The following is a 21,384-nucleotide window of genomic DNA, read 5'->3' as shown; positions in this document are numbered from 1 at the left end:
GGGCAGGCACAGGATATACTGGGCCGTGGAGGCGCACCAGAGGTCTCGAACGTATAGCTGGCACAACCCGTCCTGGCTGGATGCTTACTTTCTCCCGGGAAACGCGGGGAGCTGGCACAGGACGAACTGAGCTGTGAACATGCAGTGGCGACACAGTGCGCAGCGCCGGCGCAGGATATCCTGGACTGAGAAGGCGAACTGGAGACGAGGAGCGCTGAGCTGGCACCACCCTTCCTGGCTGAATGCTCAACCTAGTACAGCAAATGCGGGGCGCGGGCACAGATCGCACCGGGCTGTGAATGCGCACTGGCGATACAGTGCACATCACCGCATAACACGGTGCTTGCTTCTTCACTCGCTCCCCATGGTAAGCACGGGGAGTTGGCTCAGGTCCCCACCCTGACTCTGCCAAACTCCCCGTGTGCTCCCCCAAAAACATTTTTTGGGGGTGCCTCTCGCAGTTGCCTCGGTTGGTATAGTGCCTCATAATAACGCCGCTCTGCTTTTGCTGCCTCAATCTCCTCCCTCGGGCGGCGATACTCCCCAGCCTGACTCCCGGGTCCTTTCCCATCCAGAGGAGAAACAAACACTACTCAATAATAATCACCCACAAAACCCAGGAAGAAAAACCCCTACTTAAGTATGATCTCCAATTAGAGACAACGAGGACCAGCTCCCTCTAATTGGGGATCATCCCAAACAAACCAACATAGAAATACAAAAACTATAACCTAAGAACATAGAAATAGAATAAACCCCCTTGTCACACCCTGACCTACTCTACCATAGAAAATAACAGCTTACCATGGTCAGGACGTGACACTAATTGATTATTAGAAAGGCCTTTTGCAATTATGTTAGCACAGCTGAAAACTGTTCTGATTTAAAACACCAGTCTCAAAGTCAACAGTGAAGAGGCGACTCCGGGATGCTGGCCTTCTATCCAGAGTTCCTCTGTCCAGTGTCTGTGCTCTTTTGCCCATCTTAATCTTTCATTTTTTTTGGCCAGTCTGAGAAGGCCAGCATCCCGGAGTCATCTATTCACTGTTGACGTTGATACTAGTGTTTTGCAAGTACTATTTAATGAAGCTGCCAGTCGAGGACTTGTTAGACATCTGTTTCTCAAACTAGACAGTCTAATGTACTTGACCTCTTGCTCAGTTGTGCACCGGGGCCTCCCACTCCTTTCTACTCTGGTTAGAGTCAGTTTGTGCTGTTCTGTGAAGGGAGTAGTACACAGTGTTGTAGGAGATCTTCAGTTTCTTGGCAATTTCTTGCATTGAATAGCCTTCATTTTTCAGAACAAGAATAAACTGACAAGTTTCAGAAGAAAGTTCTTTGTTTCTGGCCATTTTGAGCCTGTAATCAAACCCACAAATGCTGATGCTCCAGATAGCTACTCAACTAGTCTAAAGGTCAGTTTTATTGCTTCTATAATCAGTACAACAGTTTTCAGCTGTGCTAACATAATTGCAAAAGGGCTTTTTAATGATCAATTAGCCTTTAAAATGATAAACTTGGATTAGCTAACACAACGTGCCATTGGAACACAGGTGTGATGGTTTCTGATATTGGGCCTCTGTTTGCCTATGTAGATATTCCATAACAAATCTGCCATTTCCAGCTACAATAGTCATTTACAACATTAACAATGTCTACACTGTATTTCTGATCAATTTTATGTTATTTTAATGGACTACAAAATGTGCTTTTCTTTCAAAAAGGACATTTCTAAGTGACTCAACTTTTGAACGGTAGTGTATATTTTTTTACAAATATTTTCTTGATACTTCAAGGGATCTTAAAACTCTAAATAAAATAGCAAAATTATCTCTTGTATGACCTTAACAATTTCATATAGCTTAGTAGAACCCCCTGCCACGGCTTAGACAGGGCTTGGACTCTTACGGGTTAAGGTTAGGGGAATGATTAGCTAAAAAGGTTTGGGGAAGAGTTGCCTAACATGCTAATTAGTTGAAAAGTTGCTAAAATGCTATAGTTGTCTATGATGAGATTCGATCTCGCAAACTTTAGGTTATACGCCCACCCATCCCAACCAACCACCCCACTCTTGGTTTTACCTTGAACCAGATGGTTAAGTTAAGGCTTATGTAACCATACCAAATGTAACATATCATACTAATTTGTGATCCCGGATTTACATTTACTATGTTATGTCTAGTCTATGAGAGCAGGCTGCGTATGTCCCCTCACATGCAGACCTGAGACAAATTTAGTGTTAATTCCTTTAACACTCAATTTAAACATCGTATCCGTGAGTTCATCTGACTGGGGAAATAGATCAAGGGCTTCATTGCCAAAATTCCGAAGTGTCCCTTTTCATATGGGTTAAATTTCATAGTCTTCAGGGGAGAAATGAGCTCCCATTCCGTAGGTTTACTGTGCCAGCTGCTTCCGGTGGTGTGCCAATGTTTCTATTTCATTGATTATACTTACTTTCACCCTGAGTTGGAAATTCAAGGTAAAGTAATATGCTAGCGTTATATTTATCAGTCAGCTAATCAGTTTTATCTTAAGTATCCCATTTCAATTAGATTAGCAGTCAAGTATACTTGATCAGACACCCCCCACTCACATACTTTATGTAACAATGATTTAATAATGTTTAATCTTGTCATTTATTTTTCATTACTAAACAAAAAAATGCAGTTTTGGCCTGAACAGTTTCAATATTACCAAAACTGAAGGGGAAAAAAATTGTAAAACAATATGGACTTGTTTTGATATTGTTTAGCTACTTTAATACTATAGCTACCAGACAGTATGTCACTGTTGAAAATCAACTTCGATAACAAATGCTTGTATATTTTGAAATTATTTGTTTTTTTGATTTCCATCCATCTGTTTTGGGATATTATTCTTATCCATAATATTGTTGTATTGTAAAATTTGATGTGGTGTACTTGCTGAAAAAGATCAGTGCCACTCTGGGTCCCGAGTGGCACAGGGGTCTAAGGCACTGCATCTCAGTGCAAGAGGTGTTACAGCCTGGATTTGAACCAGGGACTGTAGTATCACATCAGGTCGTGATTGGGAGTCCCATAGGGCGGTGCACAATTGGCCCAGTGTCGTCCGAGGTAGGCCGTCATTGTAAATAAGAATTTGTTCTTAACTGACTTGCCTAATTTAAATAAAGGTTATAAATAAATAGAGACAGCTGTTGATGTAAGTCCTCTCCTCCTATCCGTAATGTTGATGTGCTCTTTAAATAATAGAACTAATGGAGAAGTAGTAGTTGCCTGTTCAAGACCATCCTTCAGTGTGGATCAACGGTAAATCAGGGTTGGGCCTTAACAGGTTTAGCTTCATGCCATAAGGGGAGGATTCCCCACCCACTAGCCAGGGCTGCCCAACCCTCTTCCTGGAGATCTACTGGACAGTAGGTTTTCAGTCCAACTCTAATATAGCATATCTGATTCAGCTAGTTAAGGTCTTGTTGAGCAGCTAATTAGTAGAATTAGGTGTTAAATTAGGGTTGGACTGAATCCACAGGACGGTAGATCTCCAGGAAGAGGATTAGGCAGCGACTAAAGTATAAAATTCCACCTCGTCTTCAACCCAATATCCTTCCTAGTCCCATACTCCTCAACCTACCTTTTTTTAAATATTATTATTCATCTCTAGGAACGACTGTGTTAGCGGAATGATGGACGTTATCTAATGCCCAACCCCATCCATTACGTACTTCGAACAAACCAATCACCATCGTCTATAATGCCAAACCGAGCATCAGGGTTGGTTGTATCTCTTATGTGTGCCATGGACTCAGCCCAGTAATATTGACAAAAGGGTGAAAAGAGATGTCCCCAAATTAAACACTGTCTACAGAAATATAACAAAAAAAGAGGTGTGGTGTAAACAAGTACTTTTTTTTCTTCTTCTCATAAATAGGGAATGTGATTGACTCCATTTAATCTTTTTATACATCTGTATTTTGTTATTAATGGGACTCAGAGGATTATTTCGTTAGAAGGTAAATAGGCACTCGTTGGTTTGTCTGTTTTTTAAAAAAAAAAGCCAAAATAGCCTTCCTGCTGTTTTGTCGCTACTTGGAGAGGCTACTCTTACGCGATTGGAAGCGTTTTAGTTTAATATCGTATAATAGAGGATAACAACTTGCCACCGTATTCGTTCCGGACAACAGAGGATCAAGGTAACACGTTACGGCTCATTGTCGTTAATCTGAAGATGGCTTGTTTCTGGGTACCTATGTGTGATTCTAGCCAGTTAGCAATAGTAGCTAGCTTGCTTCCATATCGAGAGATGTGGGATTAATTTTCAGCTCGTTTACACAGCTTGACGTCAGAATAAATATATATTTTTGTAAAGTGAAATATTTGTTGCAACGTTAACTAGCTAGTTATAAATCCATTTAACACACACGGAGTATTCCTGTAACATTTACGTAACTCGATAACATTACCTAGCTAGCCTCTGACTGGCTGACTATCTAGCTAGCTAATTTGGCTAGCTAGGAAGCTATAATATTAGCATGCGAACGACCCAGGCAGCATCACAGCTAACAGTTAAATAGTTAACTTTCTGTCGTTACTTGCCATTAACGACCATTTTATATTTTGGCAACATAACGACCTACATTACCAGTATGAAATAATATTATGCTAAGATAAACAGTATATTGCAAATACAGCTAGATAACGATAAACACTGAAGAGGACTTGTTTTTGGTGGAAATATCGGATGGCTACTGTACTAGCTGGCTAACTCGTTAGCCTGCTAGTGCACCAGTTACTGTGATCGTATCTGACGTGTCTTCACTAGGTATTTGACGTGTTTGCTAATCATAACGTCAAACTAGATGGAGAACTAATTTGCTAGGCCCAGCACCAACTAGATGCTAGTCACTACACCACTATTAGCTAGTTAACATTGGCATTAACATTGTATCGGTGTTGACAGAATGTCCCAACAAAGCCAAAGGTCGGTAGTTAGCTACCTAACCTAGCTTCTATCTTTGAGATGTATAATTTATGAATTAGCATATGTTTTCACGATCAGACTAGACGAAATTTACACTGCTGTTCGAGTTAACCTGCAAATGCAGTAATTTTGTAGTGTTTAGTTGAATTTGCTATTTAGCCATATTCCACCAAAGAAGGCATGGGCCAATTGGCAGGTCCATATGAAATATTGCATTTTCCACAGAAGACATCGTTAGATATAGGTATCTAGTGAAGTACATGTTTTTGTTTGATTTATAGCTAGTTAGTTTGAGTTTACCAATTGTCAACAATCGTGGTTAACCTGGTTTTAATATACGTCTGTGGGCTAACCAAGGGTTTCATAGTTTGTTTAATCCGTTTGTTCTTGTGGAGGCTGGCCCAGAATGTCAGGTTCAAACTCATAACTACATTGGCCCTGTTTGGCTGAGGAGTACTGTGACACTTCTGAGTCTTTCCATTTGGAATGAAGACGTTGACCACCAGTGTGTACTGTTAGTCTTGTTCTTATTCACCATTGCACTGTCCTATAGGTGTACATGATTCTGTGATCTAAGCATTCTGCCAATCTTGTTGGAGTGGAAGCGCAAGGTGTGTGCCATTGTGTAAGTGTGCCTTCGTACACACTTAAGTCTCACCTGCACATTCTCAAGGGTTTTGAATGTCACAATGAGCAAGGTAAGATTCACGTCCCAGTCAAGATAACCTAGCATCCAAAGTCCCCAGTATTTATGATGGGAATGAGGGCCCATGTGCCTGTAATATAGCCCAAGTCACTGTTCCCCACCTTATCAGCCTTCTCTTGGTGCCTGTCAGCATGGGCTTGGTGCATTGTTTTATGATCTGCCTGAGCTCTACAATTGTTATAGACTATCCAGAACTGACAGGGTCATCTTATGTCACCTGTAAGTTGTCATGATTCAGAATGCATTTGTTACTAGGAAAAGTTGAAGGCACATTGGCACAAATCCGAATTACTGTTTATAAAGTAGTAGGCTAATACATCTTCAGTTTTAATGCAGCATTACAATAAAACCATTTTAGTAATTTTGAATGGCAAGCTATCAAAATGGTTTTCTGGGGAACGAGGTTTTGTGCTTTCTAGATTTTGGTTTTGTTTGCCGTTCTAACAGACCTGTGAGGCTATGCAGGTAAATAGGGCTGACCCATGATGAGGGGATGGTGCATAAGGAGTTTGTAGTATGGCACATCTGCTTGATCCCCTCATCACTTCTGTCTATCTTTTCCCTCCTGTGTTGCGCGAGCGCGCTCTCACCCCCTGTGTTGCGCGAGCGCGCTCTCACCCCCTGTGTTGCGCGAGCGCGCTCTCACCCCCTGTGTTGCGCGAGCGCGCTCTCACCCCCTGTGTTGCGCGAGCGCGCTCTCACCCCCTGTGTTGCGCGAGCGCGCTCTCACCCCCTGTGTTGGGGGGCGAGCGCTTATTCTCTGTCTCCCTCTGCCTGGCCCTTTACCAGTTATAATGCATTAGAGACATTGTATAAATTTGACCTGATCGATGGATTCTTGTTAACTCTGCTGCAAACCTTCTGTCAGTGCCGTCCCTCACGCTGCTAAACTGTGGTTTTCTTCTTACACACACGGACTCTGAGACCTGTAGTAAATAATCAAATTATGAATTGCCTTAATTGGTGGATAAATGTGGCGCATATGCGCTATTCGCTTTAGTTGTAGTTCAGTGCAGTTGGTATTCACCTCTTATGAACGTGAGCAGGCGGTTGGTTGTGTACAGTGTGACTTTCCGGCTTCCCCTCCAGGGGCTCCTAATCAATGGCTATGAGGCATAATCAGCAGCACACACAACTGGACATTTCCTTAGCTTCCTCACAGCGGTGTCTGTACTGTCTTGTGTTCGTGTGTGTTGTGGTTAGATGTTAAGCTGAGACCTGTCCTTGTCTCACCTCCTATAGCAGGGCTATGTCCTCGGCAGCAACCACACCTCCATCTGTGGACAAAGTGGACGGATTTTCACGGAAGTCTGTCAGGAAGGCCAAGCAGAAGCGATCGCAGAGTTCGTCCCAATTCCGGTCTCAGGGCAAACCCATCGAGCTCACGCCGCTGCCCCTGCTCAAGGGTAAGGATTTAATATCAACTACCTCAACTCTACTACTTACTTAGTCTCTACTCCTAACCCTCCTCTCAACCCAACATCAAAACTAGTGCTAACCTGTGAGTGGTGTGTTTAGTAGTGAATGTCGATACTAGCATGGTGGGAAGAGAGCAGTCAGCCTAGTTCCTGCTCATCAGTTCTGCCAGGTCATTTCTTCATGAAAGCCTGGGCCAATCTGTGTGTGAGTGTGTTTGAGTCCCTCTATGCTCATGCAATATATACGTCAGTGTGTATGCATGCTGTTGTTTGTGTGACATGCATGACTATGGAATTCAACATGTTTGTATTGCTGAAAGTAGAACCAACGCGTTTTGTGTTTTGGAATTTATCAGGGTTTTTACAGAATGGGGTAGAAAGCCCTGTTCTGTTTTATTTGTATTTCTGTAAAAACCCTGATGAATGCCAAAACGCATTGATTTTACTTTCAGCAATAAATATTTTAATTTTTTAAATTGAATTCCATTGTCCTCCAGGGGTTGTTCATTCTCCTGTCCTTCAGTTTGCTCCTCAATTCATGCACCTTGTTTGGAAAGCGAGGTAGCGGCAGTGATCCCTTCCCTGTGTGACCTGCATGCCCAGACAGGGAGGAAGCCTGCTGATTCACAGGCACGTCAGTCCTCTGCTTCAGGCCTGGCTCTATACAGGCTGTTAGTGAGACTAGAGTGATGTGTGGAATGCTCCCCAACAGGAGCCAGAGCCTAGACCCCCCCCCCCCCCCCCCCCGCCTCAACCTCAGCCGCCTTTAGCAGCCAGGGTGTGTCCCTCCCTCTTGAGGTTGTCTGCCACACCAGTGCCCCATTAAGCATGGCCTCGCCTCGCCCTTATCCACTCAGGGCCACCCTACAGTCTATTTGCCTGGCTGTGAGTGAGTTAGTCTGTCACTGTTACCTGCCAGTGCAGTTGCAGAACATGGCAGAGCTCTGGGCGAGCAGGGTGCAGACCTCTCAGGTTATGTCCTCTCCTTTCTCTGAGGACCGGGTGGGTAGCTGTCTCCTGTTGATGTCCTGTTGTTAGTCAGAATGACACTATGCCCAGTCGCGCTCTTATTTTCTGCCTGTGTGCCTGACTTTGCTCTGCATTCATGCCTCGATGATGATAGGGTTGGGCAGCACTGCTGTGCACTATACACTGTGTACAAACCCCTTTTTGCCCTCAGAACAGCCTCAATTCGTTGGGGTGTGGACTGTAAGGTGTCGAAAGCTTTCTGCATGGATGCTAGCCCATGTTGACTCTGATGCTTCCCACAGTTGTCAAGTTGGCTGGATGTCCTTTTAGTGGTGGACTATTCTTGATACACACGGCAAACTGTTGAGCATGAAAAACCCAGCAGCGTTGCAGTTCTTGACACACTCAAACCGGTGTGCCTGGCACCTACAACCATACCCCATTCAAATGCACTTCAATCTTTTCTCTTGTCCATTTACCCTCTAAATGGCACACACACCATTTCTCAAGGCTTAAATATCCATCTTTAACAGGTCTCGTTACATTCATTGACGCTGATTTGAAGTAGATTTAACAAGTGACGTCAATAAGGGATCATAGCTTTCACCTGGTCAGTGTGTCAAGGAAAGCGCAGGGGTTCCTAATGTTTTCTACTCTTAGTGTATACCATCTATGTCCTTATTAACACCTGCATGATAGAAGGTGCAAATATATTGGCTACAATAATTCAAAATGATTAAATGTAAAGATTGTCATCTTTGCGTGAGTGCCTTTTTTAAAATAAATATATCGGATTCCATTTTAGTGACAGCTTTTTACCTCTAATCTCCTCCATTTATATAACTCCTCAAAGGAGCACACCAAGTAGATGCATATCTAGGAGTCCAGTGGTTTATTAACTTGCTGGAAGTGTCTCATATCATAGCCTCCAGTTAAAGGGATGAGCACACCACCACAGTGAAACTCAGCAGCAGAGTTTAAATGCATTGAAATGGTATCTACCTTCCTCCATCCTGTAAAGTGATCACAGATCTGACATGACTGTATTGATGAAAGCATTGTGAAACCCTTTTTATTTCATCTATCCATTCATGTTAGATCATTGCACACTTTCAAGGAGTAGAGGAAGGAAGGATTAATTTTCAAAGCACTGTATTCTGGTCTGGGACCATGTAAACCAAATGAGGAAGTAGCTTTTGTCTGGCTGTGAGGAGGTGTGTGTGTGTTGTGGCCTGTTAGCTCAGCTGCAGGGCCTGGGTTAATCTATCCAACTAGGTTGTGGTGACTGGCGATGCCTCGTCCCTCCACGCTGCGCCGCTACATGCCCTCTTTAATCATCCACTGACTGACCTTTGACCCATAGGGGCAGAGTGCTTTAGTATGTACTCTGGAGAGTGGTGAGACTGGGAAGGAGGCCTATCAGACTTCGCCTGCTAGTCACAGCCAGGGAAATGATATGGTTTTCCTGGAACTTTATCAGAACCTCCTAATGTTTCAGTTCTTTTGAGTTTTCTTGAAAGGGGACAGATTTTCACCCCGCATCAACAATGATACACATTTTTATTTTCTAGACTGCAGAGCCCATGGCCTCAACAAGAGCACCTTTTTATTCCTAGATGTTGTGTTCCCGTTAGTTGTTCCAGGCCTGCATGGATGCCTCCGTCAGTGTGCAAGTCAGGAGTTTTGTTGTGGTAGTTCTTTTTAAGAGCCTCTACACAGAGCGTTAGAGGGGTGGTGATAGTGACAGAGAAAGGAGTAGTAGGAGCCTAACATGGCGCCTGGAGAAAGGATTAATGTGTCCTAATGCTCCATGGCAGAGGGACCCCTGGTACACCCTATCAACAGCAGGTGAAATATCAAGAGCGCCAAATTTGAAAACAATTAAATGTCATAATTCAAATTTCTCAAACATACAACTATCTTACACTCTTTGAAAGATAAACATCTCCTTAATCTAACCACGTTGTCCGATTTTCAAAAAGGCTTTACGGCGAAAGCATAAAGTTAGATTATGTTAGGACAGTACATTGAAAATAGCTGTGTAATGTTTTGTCAATGCAAAGACAGGTGTCACCAAAAGCAGAAAACCAGCTAAAATTATGCACTAACCTTTGACAATCTTCATCAGATGACACTCCTAGGACATTATGTTAGACAATACATTTATTTTTTGTTCTATCAAGTTCATATTTATATCCAAAAACAGCATTTTACAATGGCGTTGATGTTGAGAAAATATTTTCCCTCCAATACCGCCAGTCAATCAGCACAACAAATTAAATAATTACTATTCGAAACCATTGGTAAAATATTATATTGTCATTCAAAGAATTATAGATTAACATTCGTGAACGCAACCGTATTGCCAGATTTAAAAATAACTTTACTGGGACATCACACTTTGCAATAAACGAGGTGGTATGCTCAGAAAAATAGGCTTGGTGATACAGACTAGGCGCCATGTTGGAGAGATCAAAAATACTATGTAAATATTCCCTTACCTTTTGATTATCTTCATCAGAAGGCACTTCCGGAAATCCCAGGTCCATAACAAATGTAGTTTTGTTCGAAAAAGCTCATAATTTATGTCCAAAAAGCTCCGTGTTAGCGCGTCCTGTAGGCTACTCAAAAACATGAACGTCGCCTGCCGGACTTGTCTTCACCAAAGAGGGGAAAAAAAAATATTTACGTTCGTTCAAACATGTCAAACGTTGTATAGCATAAATCATTAGGGCCTTTTTCAATCAGAACTTCAATAATATTCAAGGCGGACATTTGCATTCTCTTTTAAAACGTATTGGAACGAGAGTACCCAAACATGCACTCGCACGCCAGAGTCGTATAGGCCATCCGCTTATGACCAACTTTCCAAGTCTCTTTTTCGGTCAGTTTTCACAGTAGAAGACTCAAACCACTTTGTAAAGACTGGTGACATCTAGTGGATGGCGTAGGAAGTGCTCAATGTGTGTTTCAATGGCATAGGCTTAAAAGTAATTCAACACATCAGATACCCACTTCCTGTTAGAAATTGTCTCAGGACTTCCATATGAGTTCTGTTATACTTAGACACCATTCAAACAGTTTTAGAAAATTCAGTGTTTTCTATCCAAATCTGTTAATAATATGCATATCCTAGCTTCTGAGTTGGTGTAGGAGGCAGTTAAAAATGGGCACATTTTTTTCAAAATTCTCAATACTGCCCCCTAGCCCCAACAGGTTAATGCAACCGCTGTGCCAGATTTCAAAAAAGCTTTACGGCGAAAGCACACCATGCGATAATCTGAGTACAGCGCTCAGCCGCCAAAACAAGCCATACAGATACCCGCCAAGTTGTGGAGTCAACAAAAGTCAGAAATAGCGTTATAAATATTCACTTACCTTTGATCTTCATCGGAATGCACTCCCAGGAATGCCAGTTCCACAATAAATGTTCGTTTTGTTCGATAAAGTCCATCATTTATGTCGAAATACCTCCTTTTTGTTCGCGCGTTTAGTTCACTAATCCAAATGCACTAAGTCCAGATGAAAAGTAAAAAAAGTTCAATTTAAAGTTCGTAGAAAAATGTCAAACGATGTATATAATCAATCTTTAGGATGTTTTTATCATAAATCTTCAATAATATTCCAACAGGACAATTCCGTTGTCATTAGAAAGGAAAGGGAACGGCGCGCGAGACTAAACTAAAGGCTTTCAGCCTGACCAATTGTTGAAACGGCTCTTATTCACTCCCCTTTCACAATAGAAGCCTGAAACAACTTTCTAAAGACTGTTGACATCTACTGGAAACCTTAGGAAGTGCAATCTGACCATTTACACTGGATACTGGATATTGGATAGGCAATCACTTGAAAAACTACAAATCTCAGATTTCCCACTTCCTGTTTGGATTTTTCTCAGGTTTTTGCCTGCCATATGAGTTCTGTTATACTCACAGACATTATTTTAACAGTTTTGGAAACTTCAGTGTTTTCTATCCAAATCGTATTATATGCATATTATAGCTTCTGGGCCTGAGTAACAGGCAGTTTACTTTGGGCACGCTTTTCATCCGGAAGTGAAAATACTGCCCCCTAGCATAAGAGGTTAATAGACGAATAAGAAAGAGTTCCAAACCACTCTGCCAATTTATGTTTTCCCCTGCCCACTCAGACCATTGACATCTCCTAGCTTCATTTTTTCTTCAGAAATTGCTCTTTGCTAAGAAGCTAATTGTTTCTTTTTGACCATTGTTTTCAATTAAAAATCACAGTAAGGTACTTAAATGTTACCCAGAAATGACTTTATATTGAGAGAAAAGGCTGCATTGGACCTTTTTAAGGAAGAGAGCTGGGGAGATACTGGTTTTTAGGACCATGTCTCTGTATAATACGTAAGCTGGATCGTTGTCTCTGACCTCGTGAGCAGAAATAGAATGAAGACTGGAACATGGTAAAGGGTGCGGTGGGTGTTAAGCACCGGCCGTAGAGCCCCCCTCTGCTGTTTCCTGGGCTCTGCCCCCTGCTCCCCTCCACACCTCCCCTCAGGGGTAACCTGATCCATGAGGTGTTTCTTTAGACTTCCAGACCCACTCGCTCCAAACAAGCAGCACAGGGGAGCGTGGGCCCACTACAGCAACAAACTGATTTTTACACAGTCATGTTTTTATGTTTTGTGAAACAGTTTTGGCTGATGGATTCTACAGCGGTACGGAAACCTGCTTGAGTGAGTGTCTGTGGTGCTGCTGGGGGTAAGAGTGTTATAGTTGGCCTGCTAGGTGCCCTCTCTATGACTTGGCCGGCAGGGCTGTGCTGGTCTGTCTGTGGGGCTGAGTGGAGAGAATGGAGTGGTAATGGCAGAGGGACATGGTTTACTAGGCTATAGTAGAGATGGCGAATGGAAAGAACGAAAGAGGGTTTGACTGAGCTTTTAAGTGGGACGTAGGAGAAAGGTGGATCTGCCTGTGCAGCAAGCATCTCTAAGGAGTGCTGGTGTAGAGGTGAGTCGTACTGTGGCTGGGCAGTAGCTTCTCTGTTTGCCACACAGCAACCTTCCTCTCCTGTTGGCTGTCTGCCAGAGGATGTTGTGGTAGCCAGGCAGGTGTTGCTGTTGCTGCAGGCAGGCAGGTGTTGCTGTTGCTGCAGGCAGGCAGGTGTTGCTGTTGCTGCAGGCAGGCAGGTGTTGCTGTTGCTGCAGGCAGGCAGGTGTTGCTGTTGCTGCAGGCAGGCAGGTGTTGCTGTTGCTGCAGGCAGGCAGGTGTTGCTGTTGCTGCAGGCAGGCAGGTGTTGCTGTTGCTGCAGGCAGGCAGGTGTTGCTGTTGCTGCAGGCAGGCAGGTGTTGCTGTTGCTGCAGGCAGGCAGGTGTTGCTGCAGGCAGGCAGGTGTTGCTGCAGGCAGGCAGGTGTTGCTGCAGGCAGGCAGGTGTTGCTGCAGGCAGGCAGGTGTTGCTGTTGCTGCAGGCAGGCAGGTGTTGCTGTTGCTGCAGGCAGGCAGGTGTTGCTGTTGCTGCAGGCAGGCAGGTGTTGCTGTTGCTGCAGGCAGGCAGGTGTTGCTGTTGCTGCAGGCAGGCAGGTGTTGCTGTTGCTGCAGGCAGGCAGGTGTTGCTGTTGCTGCAGGCAGGCAGGCGTTGCTGTTGCTGCAGGCAGGCAGGCGTTGCTGTTGCTGCAGGCAGGCAGGCGTTGCTGTTGCTGCAGGCAGGCAGGCGTTGCTGTTGCTGCAGGCAGGCAGGCGTTGCTGCAGGCAGGCAGGCGTTGCTGCAGGCAGGCAGGCAGGCAGGTGTTGCTGCAGGCAGGCAGGCAGGCAGGTGTTGCTGCAGGCAGGCAGGCAGGCAGGCAGGCAGGTGTTGCTGCAGGCAGGCAGGCAGGCAGGCAGGTGTTGCTGCAGGCAGGCAGGCAGGCAGGCAGGTGTTGCTGCAGGCAGGCAGGCAGGTGTTGCTGTTGCTGCAGGTGTTGCTGTTGCTGCAGGTGTTGCTGTTGCTGCAGGCAGGTAGGTGTTGCTGCAGGCAGGTAGGTGTTGCTGCAGGCAGGTAGGTGTTGCTGCAGGCAGGTAGGTGTTGCTGCAGGCAGGTAGGTGTTTTCAGAGTTGTGCCTATGGCTCGTGGAATGTTTGCTATGTGATTTTCCCAGATCTCGTTGCCCCTCTCACCTGACGCTGTGTGTGAAGAGAACCTTTGTGTGGACAGCCCTAGATTACCCAGAGTGCCTTTTTGAAAGGAGAGGAAACATATTTATCACATACACTGGATAGGTGTAGTAGGGCTGGACGATATGTCCAAAATATCATATCACCCTCGGGTGGCAACGCATACATTTTAAGTGATTTCAATGGGTCTTTCTCCATTCTGATTTGTTTTATTCTGTTCAATTAAACTTCAACTAAAAATAAATGATCAATTTCTCAACTTCCTGTATTCATTTGAGGTTATTTTCACTTAGAGCTGCACAATATGCGCAAACAATCTAGGCCTTATTTTTGACCTCTCTCGGGTATGTGGGACGAAATCATCTCACCTAGTCAACAGCCAGTGGAATCGAGTGGTGCGAAATTCAAAAACCTTAAATGCTATAACTTCAATTTCTCAAACATATTACTATTTTACACCATTTTAAAGACAAGACTCGTTAATCTAACCACATTGTCCGATTTCAAAAAGGCTTTACAACGAAAGCAAAACATTAGATTATGTCAGCAGAGTACCCAGGCAGAAATAATCACACACACATTTTTCAAGCTAGCATATAATGTCACAAAAACCAAAACCACAGCTAAATGCAGCACTAACCTTTGATCTTCATCAGATGACACTCCTAGGACATTATGTTATACAATGCATGCATGTTTTGTTCAATCAAGTTCATATTTATATGAAAAAACAGCTTTTTACATTAGCATGTGACGTTCAGAACTAGCAAACATACCGAAAACGTCCGGTGAATTTACTAAATTACTCACGATAAACGTTCACAAAAAACATAATTATTTTAAGAAATATAGATACAGAACTCCTTTATGCAATTCTGTGTCAGATTTTAAAATAGCTTTTCGGCAAAAGCACATTTTGCAATATTCTGAGTAGATAGCTCGCCATCACGGGCTAGCTAATTTGACACCCGCTAAGTTTGGCGTTCACTAAACTCAGAATTACTATAAGAAAAATTGCATTACCTTTGCTGTTCTTCGTCAGAATGCACTCCCAGGACTTCTACTTCAACCACAAATGTTGTTTTGGTTCAAAATAATCCATAGTTATGTTCAAATATCCTCTGTTTTGTTTGTGCTTTCAGGTCCCTATCCGAACGGTGACGCGCGGACGCATGTCGTGACCAAACATTTTAAAATATTCCATTACCGTACTTCGAAGCATGTCAAACGCTGTTTAAAATGCATTTTTATGCTATTTTTCTCGTAAAATAGCGATAATAATCCGACCCGGAGACTGAAAGAAGAAAATGGTGTCTTCACGCGCGCCCGTGTCATTGTTCTCAGATCGACCACTATCCAAAACCCCTACTGTTTTTCAGCCAGGGACTGCAGAGTCATCATTCCCCATTCTGGCGCCTTCTGAGAGCCTATGGGAGCCTTAGAAAATGTCACGTTACAGCAGAGATCCTCTGTTTTCGATAAAGAGGCTATAGAAGGCCAAGAAATGGTCAGAGAGGGCACTTCCTGTATAGAATCTTCTCAGGTTTTGGCCTGCCATATGAGTTCTGTTATACTCACAGACACCATTCAAACAGTTTTAGAAACTTTAGGGTGTTTTCTATCCAAATCAAACAATTATATGCATATTCTAGTTTCTGGGCAGGAGTAATAACCAGATTAAATCGGGTACGTTTTTTTATCCGGACGTGAAAATACTACCCCCTACCCAAGAGAGGTTAACCAAATGTTGCAATTACTATTTGACTCGCGATTTAGAGCAAAATACTTGTGTGAACTGTTGGAATCATGGAAATGGAATGATTGTTCAAATTCTATAGTTAGAATATAATGGTGTGCACTATGAATGTAGTAGTGTTTGACATGACAACGAATGAAAAATGCCAAGAAGAGTTATTGTGGAGGTGAAAGAAACACACACCTGTTCAGGCGAGGTGCTGGTTAGTGGAGTAGAACACTTGGAAAAAGAAAAGGAGAGCCGCACACTAGGAGCTCAGATGCAATAATTTTATAACCAACGTTTTGAAAGACAAGCTGTCATCAGGGTATAATGACAAACACTGAGGGTAACTAGTTTATATAGTTTCAAAGGACACACATAGGTGGCTGGTTTTGGCTTGATAGCAATGGTTAGTTACAGATATAAACTGAACATATAAAGCACATGAATGGATATAAAACACATGAATGGATAGCATACAATCATAGATACAATTTGGCAACATAAGCTTGCAAACATTTACAATGAATAGCAAAATCACATTCGCAAGAAATGGCTTTGGATCAAAGTCGACGTTGAGACCGAAGGGAGCAAGGCTCTTTTTTAAAATTAAATATCCAGGCAGCCTCTCGTTTAAAAATGTTTTATTGTCAAGGTCACCCCCTCCTAGGGAGGGTGACATGTTCGATGCCGATATAACGTAAGGACGAAGTAGTGGTTTGCTTCCAAAAAGTGGGCTGCTACTGGGTACGTCGAGTTTTTGCACCTAATGGTACAACGATGCTACGAGAGGAGGAAGAGTTATTGTGACAGGGTGCGAACAAGTGTTGTTTCCTAGGGCACCCTATAATCTTTGGCAAGATTGAATGTTTTCTCTTAGCTACTTCATGTAGCTAACACGTTCATGCTTCACGTATTCTTCTTTGATTTAGAAGATACTATTGCACAAACATACTGATTTAGCTCTACACACTCACTGGTATTATCAGGTAGTATGGCTTGTTACGTTTGCTCTGACTCAGTACATTTATTAGCTAGCTAACTAGTGATTAGCATTAGTGGCCAAACCGATTTAGGCCCAACTTGCTAAGAAAAGACAAACTAGCCATTTGCAGATGTAAGAAACACAAACTAATAGTCTCATTTATAGAATGCTAGTGGATTTATATTAAGAAGCAAAGTGAAAACAGCATCGTCGTCATCAACATTGTTGCACGTGCTGCATTGAGATTCCAAAAGATTGGAAAGCAGCTGCTGTCGTTCCCCTCTTCAAAGGAGGGGACACTCTTGACCCAAACTGCTACAGACCTATATCTATCCTACCCTGCCTTTTCTAAGGTCTTCGAAAGCCAAGTCAACAAACAGATTACCGACCATTTCGAATCCCACCGCACCTTCTCCGCTATGCAATCTGGTTTCAGAGCAGGTCATGGGTGCACCTCAGCCACGCTTAAGGTCCTAAACGATATCGTAACCGCCATCGATGATAAACAATACTGTGCTGCCGTATTCATTGACCTGGCCAAGGCTTTCGACTCTGTCAATCACCACATCCTCATCGGCAGACTCAATAGCCTTGGTTTCTCAAATGATTGCCTCGCCTGGTTCACCAACTACTTCTCTGATAGTGCAGTGTGTCAAATCAGATGGCCTGTTGTCCGGGCCTCTGGTATTCTCTATGGGGGTGCCACAGGGTTCAATTCTTGGGCCAACTCTTTTCTCTGTATACATCAATGATGTCGCTCTTGCTGCTGATGAGTCTCTGATCCACCTCTACGCAGACGACACCATTCTGTATACTTCTGGCCCTTCTTTGGACACTGTGTTAACAACCCTCCAGACGAGCTTCAATGCCATACAACTCTCCTTCCGTGGCCTCCAACTGCTCTTAAATACAAGTAAAACTAAATGCATGCTCTTCAACCGATCGCTGCCCGCACCTGCCTGCCCGCCCGTCCAGCATCACTACTCTGGACGGTTCTGACTTAGAATATGTGGACAACTACAAATACCTAGGTGTCTGGTTAGACTAAGCTCTCCTTCCAGACTCACATCAAACATCTCCAATCCAAAGTTAAATCTAGAATTGGCTTCCTATTTCGCAACAAATCATCCTTCACTCATGCTGCCAAACATACCCTCGTAAAACTGACCATCCTACCGATCCTCGACTTCGGCGATGTCATTTACAAAATAGCCTCCAATACCCTACTCAATAAACTGGATGCAGTCTATCACAGTGCCATCCGTTTTGTCACCAAAGCCCCATATACTACCCACCACTGCGACCTGTACACTCGTTGGCTGGCCCTCGCTTCATACTCGTCGCCAAACCCACTGGCTCCAGGTCATCTACAAGACCCTGCTAGGTAAAGTTCCCCCTTATCTCAGCTCACTGGTCACCATAGCAGCACCCACCTGTAGCACGCGCTCCAGCAGGTATATCTCTCTGGTCACCCCCAAAGCCAATTCCTCCTTTGGCTGTCTCTCCTTCCAGTTCTCTGCTGCCAATGACTGGAACGAACTACAAAAATCTCTGAAACTCGAAACACATCTCCCTCACTAGCTTTAAGCACCAGCTGTCATAGCAGCTCACAGATTACTGCACCTGTTACATAGCCCATCTATAATTTAGCCCAAACTACTACCTCTTCCCCTACTGTATTTATTTATTTATTTTGCTCCTTTGCACCCCATTATTTCTACTTTGCACTTTCTTCCACTACAAATCTACCATTCCAGTGTTTTACTTGCTATATTGTATTTACTTTGCCAACATGGCCTTTTTTGCCTTTACCTCCCTTATCTCACCTCATTTGCTCACATTGTATATAGACTTATTTTTCTACTGTATTATTGACTGTAAGTTTGTTTTACTCCATGTGTAACTCTGTTGTTGTATGTGTCGAACTGCTTTGCTTTATCTTGGCCAGGTCGCACTTGTAAATGAGAACTTGTTCTCAACTTGGCTACCTGGTTAAATAAAGGTTACATAAATTGACTGTGCAAACTGTCAATGCGCTCCTTGAGTGACGGGGCGGGCCTACTGTAGTTATCTGTGGAAAGTAGAGCGGAGAGGGATGACTGAAGTAGCGGAGTAATCTATAAAAATGGACGTTACACACGGCGTATCACATTTAACAAACCAAACATTCAAATACCTTTTATAGAAGGTAACGTAAAAACCCTAACCAGTTTTTACGCATCAGGCGCATCAACACCGGTATATCGTAAAATACAGTATACCGCCCAGCCCTAAGATGCAGTGAAATGTCTTGTTTTAGGCACACAGAGACTGCTCACCACTCTACTAAGAGGTGATGTGATTTTCATTAGTGATAACAAATGAACAGTTGCTTTACAATGCCTCAGATGCTTTCAATGGCCTAAGTTAAAACAAATTATATTGACTATATATATAGTGTTACCATAGTGGAGAGCCAAGTTTGCGTAGGATGGTTACATCAGTCAATGATTGACCGTAGTTCATAATGATACTTCAGGGAAACTGCCATATGAGAACAGATAAATGGGCAAATAGCTGAAAATATTACAAATATTTAGGCTTGTATCAACATTTACTCTAGTCATTCATTTGTATAGTGGTTGACTGAGTTGAACTTTTTTTTCAATTCCAATCTGCTTTGGTATTTTATTATATGGAAAAGTCAATGTAGAGAGGAGATGAATACTAAGAGGGGCACACAGACAAAGGGCTCAGGTGAGAATTGAAATCCTGTTGCAAAGGGGATGTGTGGTTCAGAGTTGGGTGTTTCAACTAGGCCAGGGGTTGTTAAATCTTTCCACCCAAATGAGAAATTCTGTATTTTACTGGGACCCAAGCTTATAAAAACATAAATATCGGTACATTTCATCACCCTTATGCCTGAAACAAATGTAATATAGACAAAAATGAATAACAATGAAATTCCCATATAAATAGCAATTCATGTTTGTTTATTTTTCCCCATTTAAAAACGCATATCTGTCTAGGTTGGAACTGTTGCTGTTAAAATGCAATAAATCATTTTCATTCTGAACTGAAATAAACTGATCACATCACACCGATGTAGACCAGAAAACACACACACTCCTAATGAGAGATGGGTGTGGCTGGTTGAAGTTTTCAACAAGTCTATTCTGGGCTCAGTTTTTGACAGTGCAACCCTGAGGTCATGCTCAGCATTGTCTGTTTCTGTACTTGTTTTTTTTTTAAGTATGCCAATGTTGAGAGCCCTGACTCGCATAGTTATGTTGTGCCAAACAGGACCAGAACATCTACTGCTTTCTGTCAGGCAGGAGACCGCTTCCTGCTGTAGATGAGCAATCCAGAACTGTGTGAATGTGTTTGCCGCAAAACAGCATCTTGCTTCAATGCGTTCATTCCAGTTCAGAATTAAAATGTTTAGTTGTATTTTAACAGCAACAGTTCCAACCTAGACTTGTTTTCACCAATCATTTCTAGAGTAAGACGTATAATAGGCCTGATCATTTTTCATATGTGGCCCATTTCAGGAAACTAGGTGTATGTCACGGGTCACTACTTCACAGGAGAGCCGTTTAAACGTAAACCTTTTTAAAAACCTTTTTAATCAAATGCGTTTTTGTCAAATTCCTTCTGGAACGTGAACTTTCATGTGTCTTAACAAATTTTGTATGCTGTCTGTAAATATGAATACAATTGTGAAATTACTAGCATAGTTGGTTTAGCCATAGAAAAAGGGAGCAACCTTCCCGCTATCCATGGTGGGCTGGACATCCCGAGAGATTGGATTGGTTTGCCATATAGCACTCTTCTGTCTACTTGAGCTGGTCAGTATGTGTAGGTAATCCTGTCTAACGCGACTTTATTTTATTTTTTATATTTTTGCGTAGTAGAACTGCACATCTACTATGAGAGGGAGTACTCCCTCCTTTCTGCTTATCACCGGTTATAAAATGACAACAACGCCTTCCTTGCTAGCTGACTTACTCTTCCACTGTCGAAGCACTGTTTCCTGAAGCATTCTGTCCTGTTCTGAGAGAACTCCCTGGGTTTACCGTCATGCTGTGGATGTTTGGTCAGGATGTATTTTAATTTGTTAATTTTGAGAGACTCATTACTAAGCACTTCTCCGCACAAAACCCATTATGGGCGCTCCTCGTTATTTCTGTTTGTTTTAAGCCAAGAGAAACTCATCGCTGTATTTGCGATTCATCAAGATTGATCTCAGTCAGAACTTGTGGCTAGCTTGAGTCCATTTGATGACAGCGGTGAGTGATGGCGAGTGGGAATGACAAGTCAGTGGCTGACAGCGCATCATCTGCTGCTGAAGAACAGCGCTGCAGCGTGTGGATCGCCGAGTGATCTTCAAGATAACTGCCGATTTTAAGAGCCAGTAAACCGCAAAGCACACAGGCATCTCCCACCCACCCGTGCAGCTGCCAAACTCAGCAGAGACACCGCTGCTAAGTAGAGAGCGCACTGAACAGAG

The 21,384-nt window shown here is 43.2% G+C and overlaps 1 protein-coding gene across 4 annotated transcripts in view; it reads left to right on the top strand.

Annotated features, from left to right (window-relative positions):
- Nucleotides 1–21,384, top strand: part of LOC115162235 (serine/threonine-protein phosphatase 2A 56 kDa regulatory subunit epsilon isoform-like) — a 73,243-nt gene that overhangs the window by 3,877 nt on the left and 47,982 nt on the right. Inside the window, exons 1-2 of one of the 4 annotated variants that reach the window (XM_029713355.1) lie at nt 3,737–3,868; nt 6,911–7,074. In XM_029713355.1, coding sequence (XP_029569215.1) covers nt 6,918–7,074 — 157 coding nt within the window. In that variant the 5' untranslated portion in view covers nt 3,737–3,868; nt 6,911–6,917. Of the gene's footprint in view, nt 1–3,736; nt 4,175–6,910; nt 7,075–21,384 lie in introns of those variants that run through there. The other 3 variants (XM_029713354.1, XM_029713353.1, XM_029713356.1) reach the window with 3 other exon arrangements.

This window comes from Salmo trutta, chromosome 25, assembly GCF_901001165.1.
Source record: "Salmo trutta chromosome 25, fSalTru1.1, whole genome shotgun sequence".
Lineage (NCBI taxonomy): Eukaryota > Metazoa > Chordata > Actinopteri > Salmoniformes > Salmonidae > Salmo > Salmo trutta.
The sequence above is the reverse complement of the archived record's forward strand: the minus strand, read 5'-3'. Positions and strand labels throughout refer to the sequence as shown.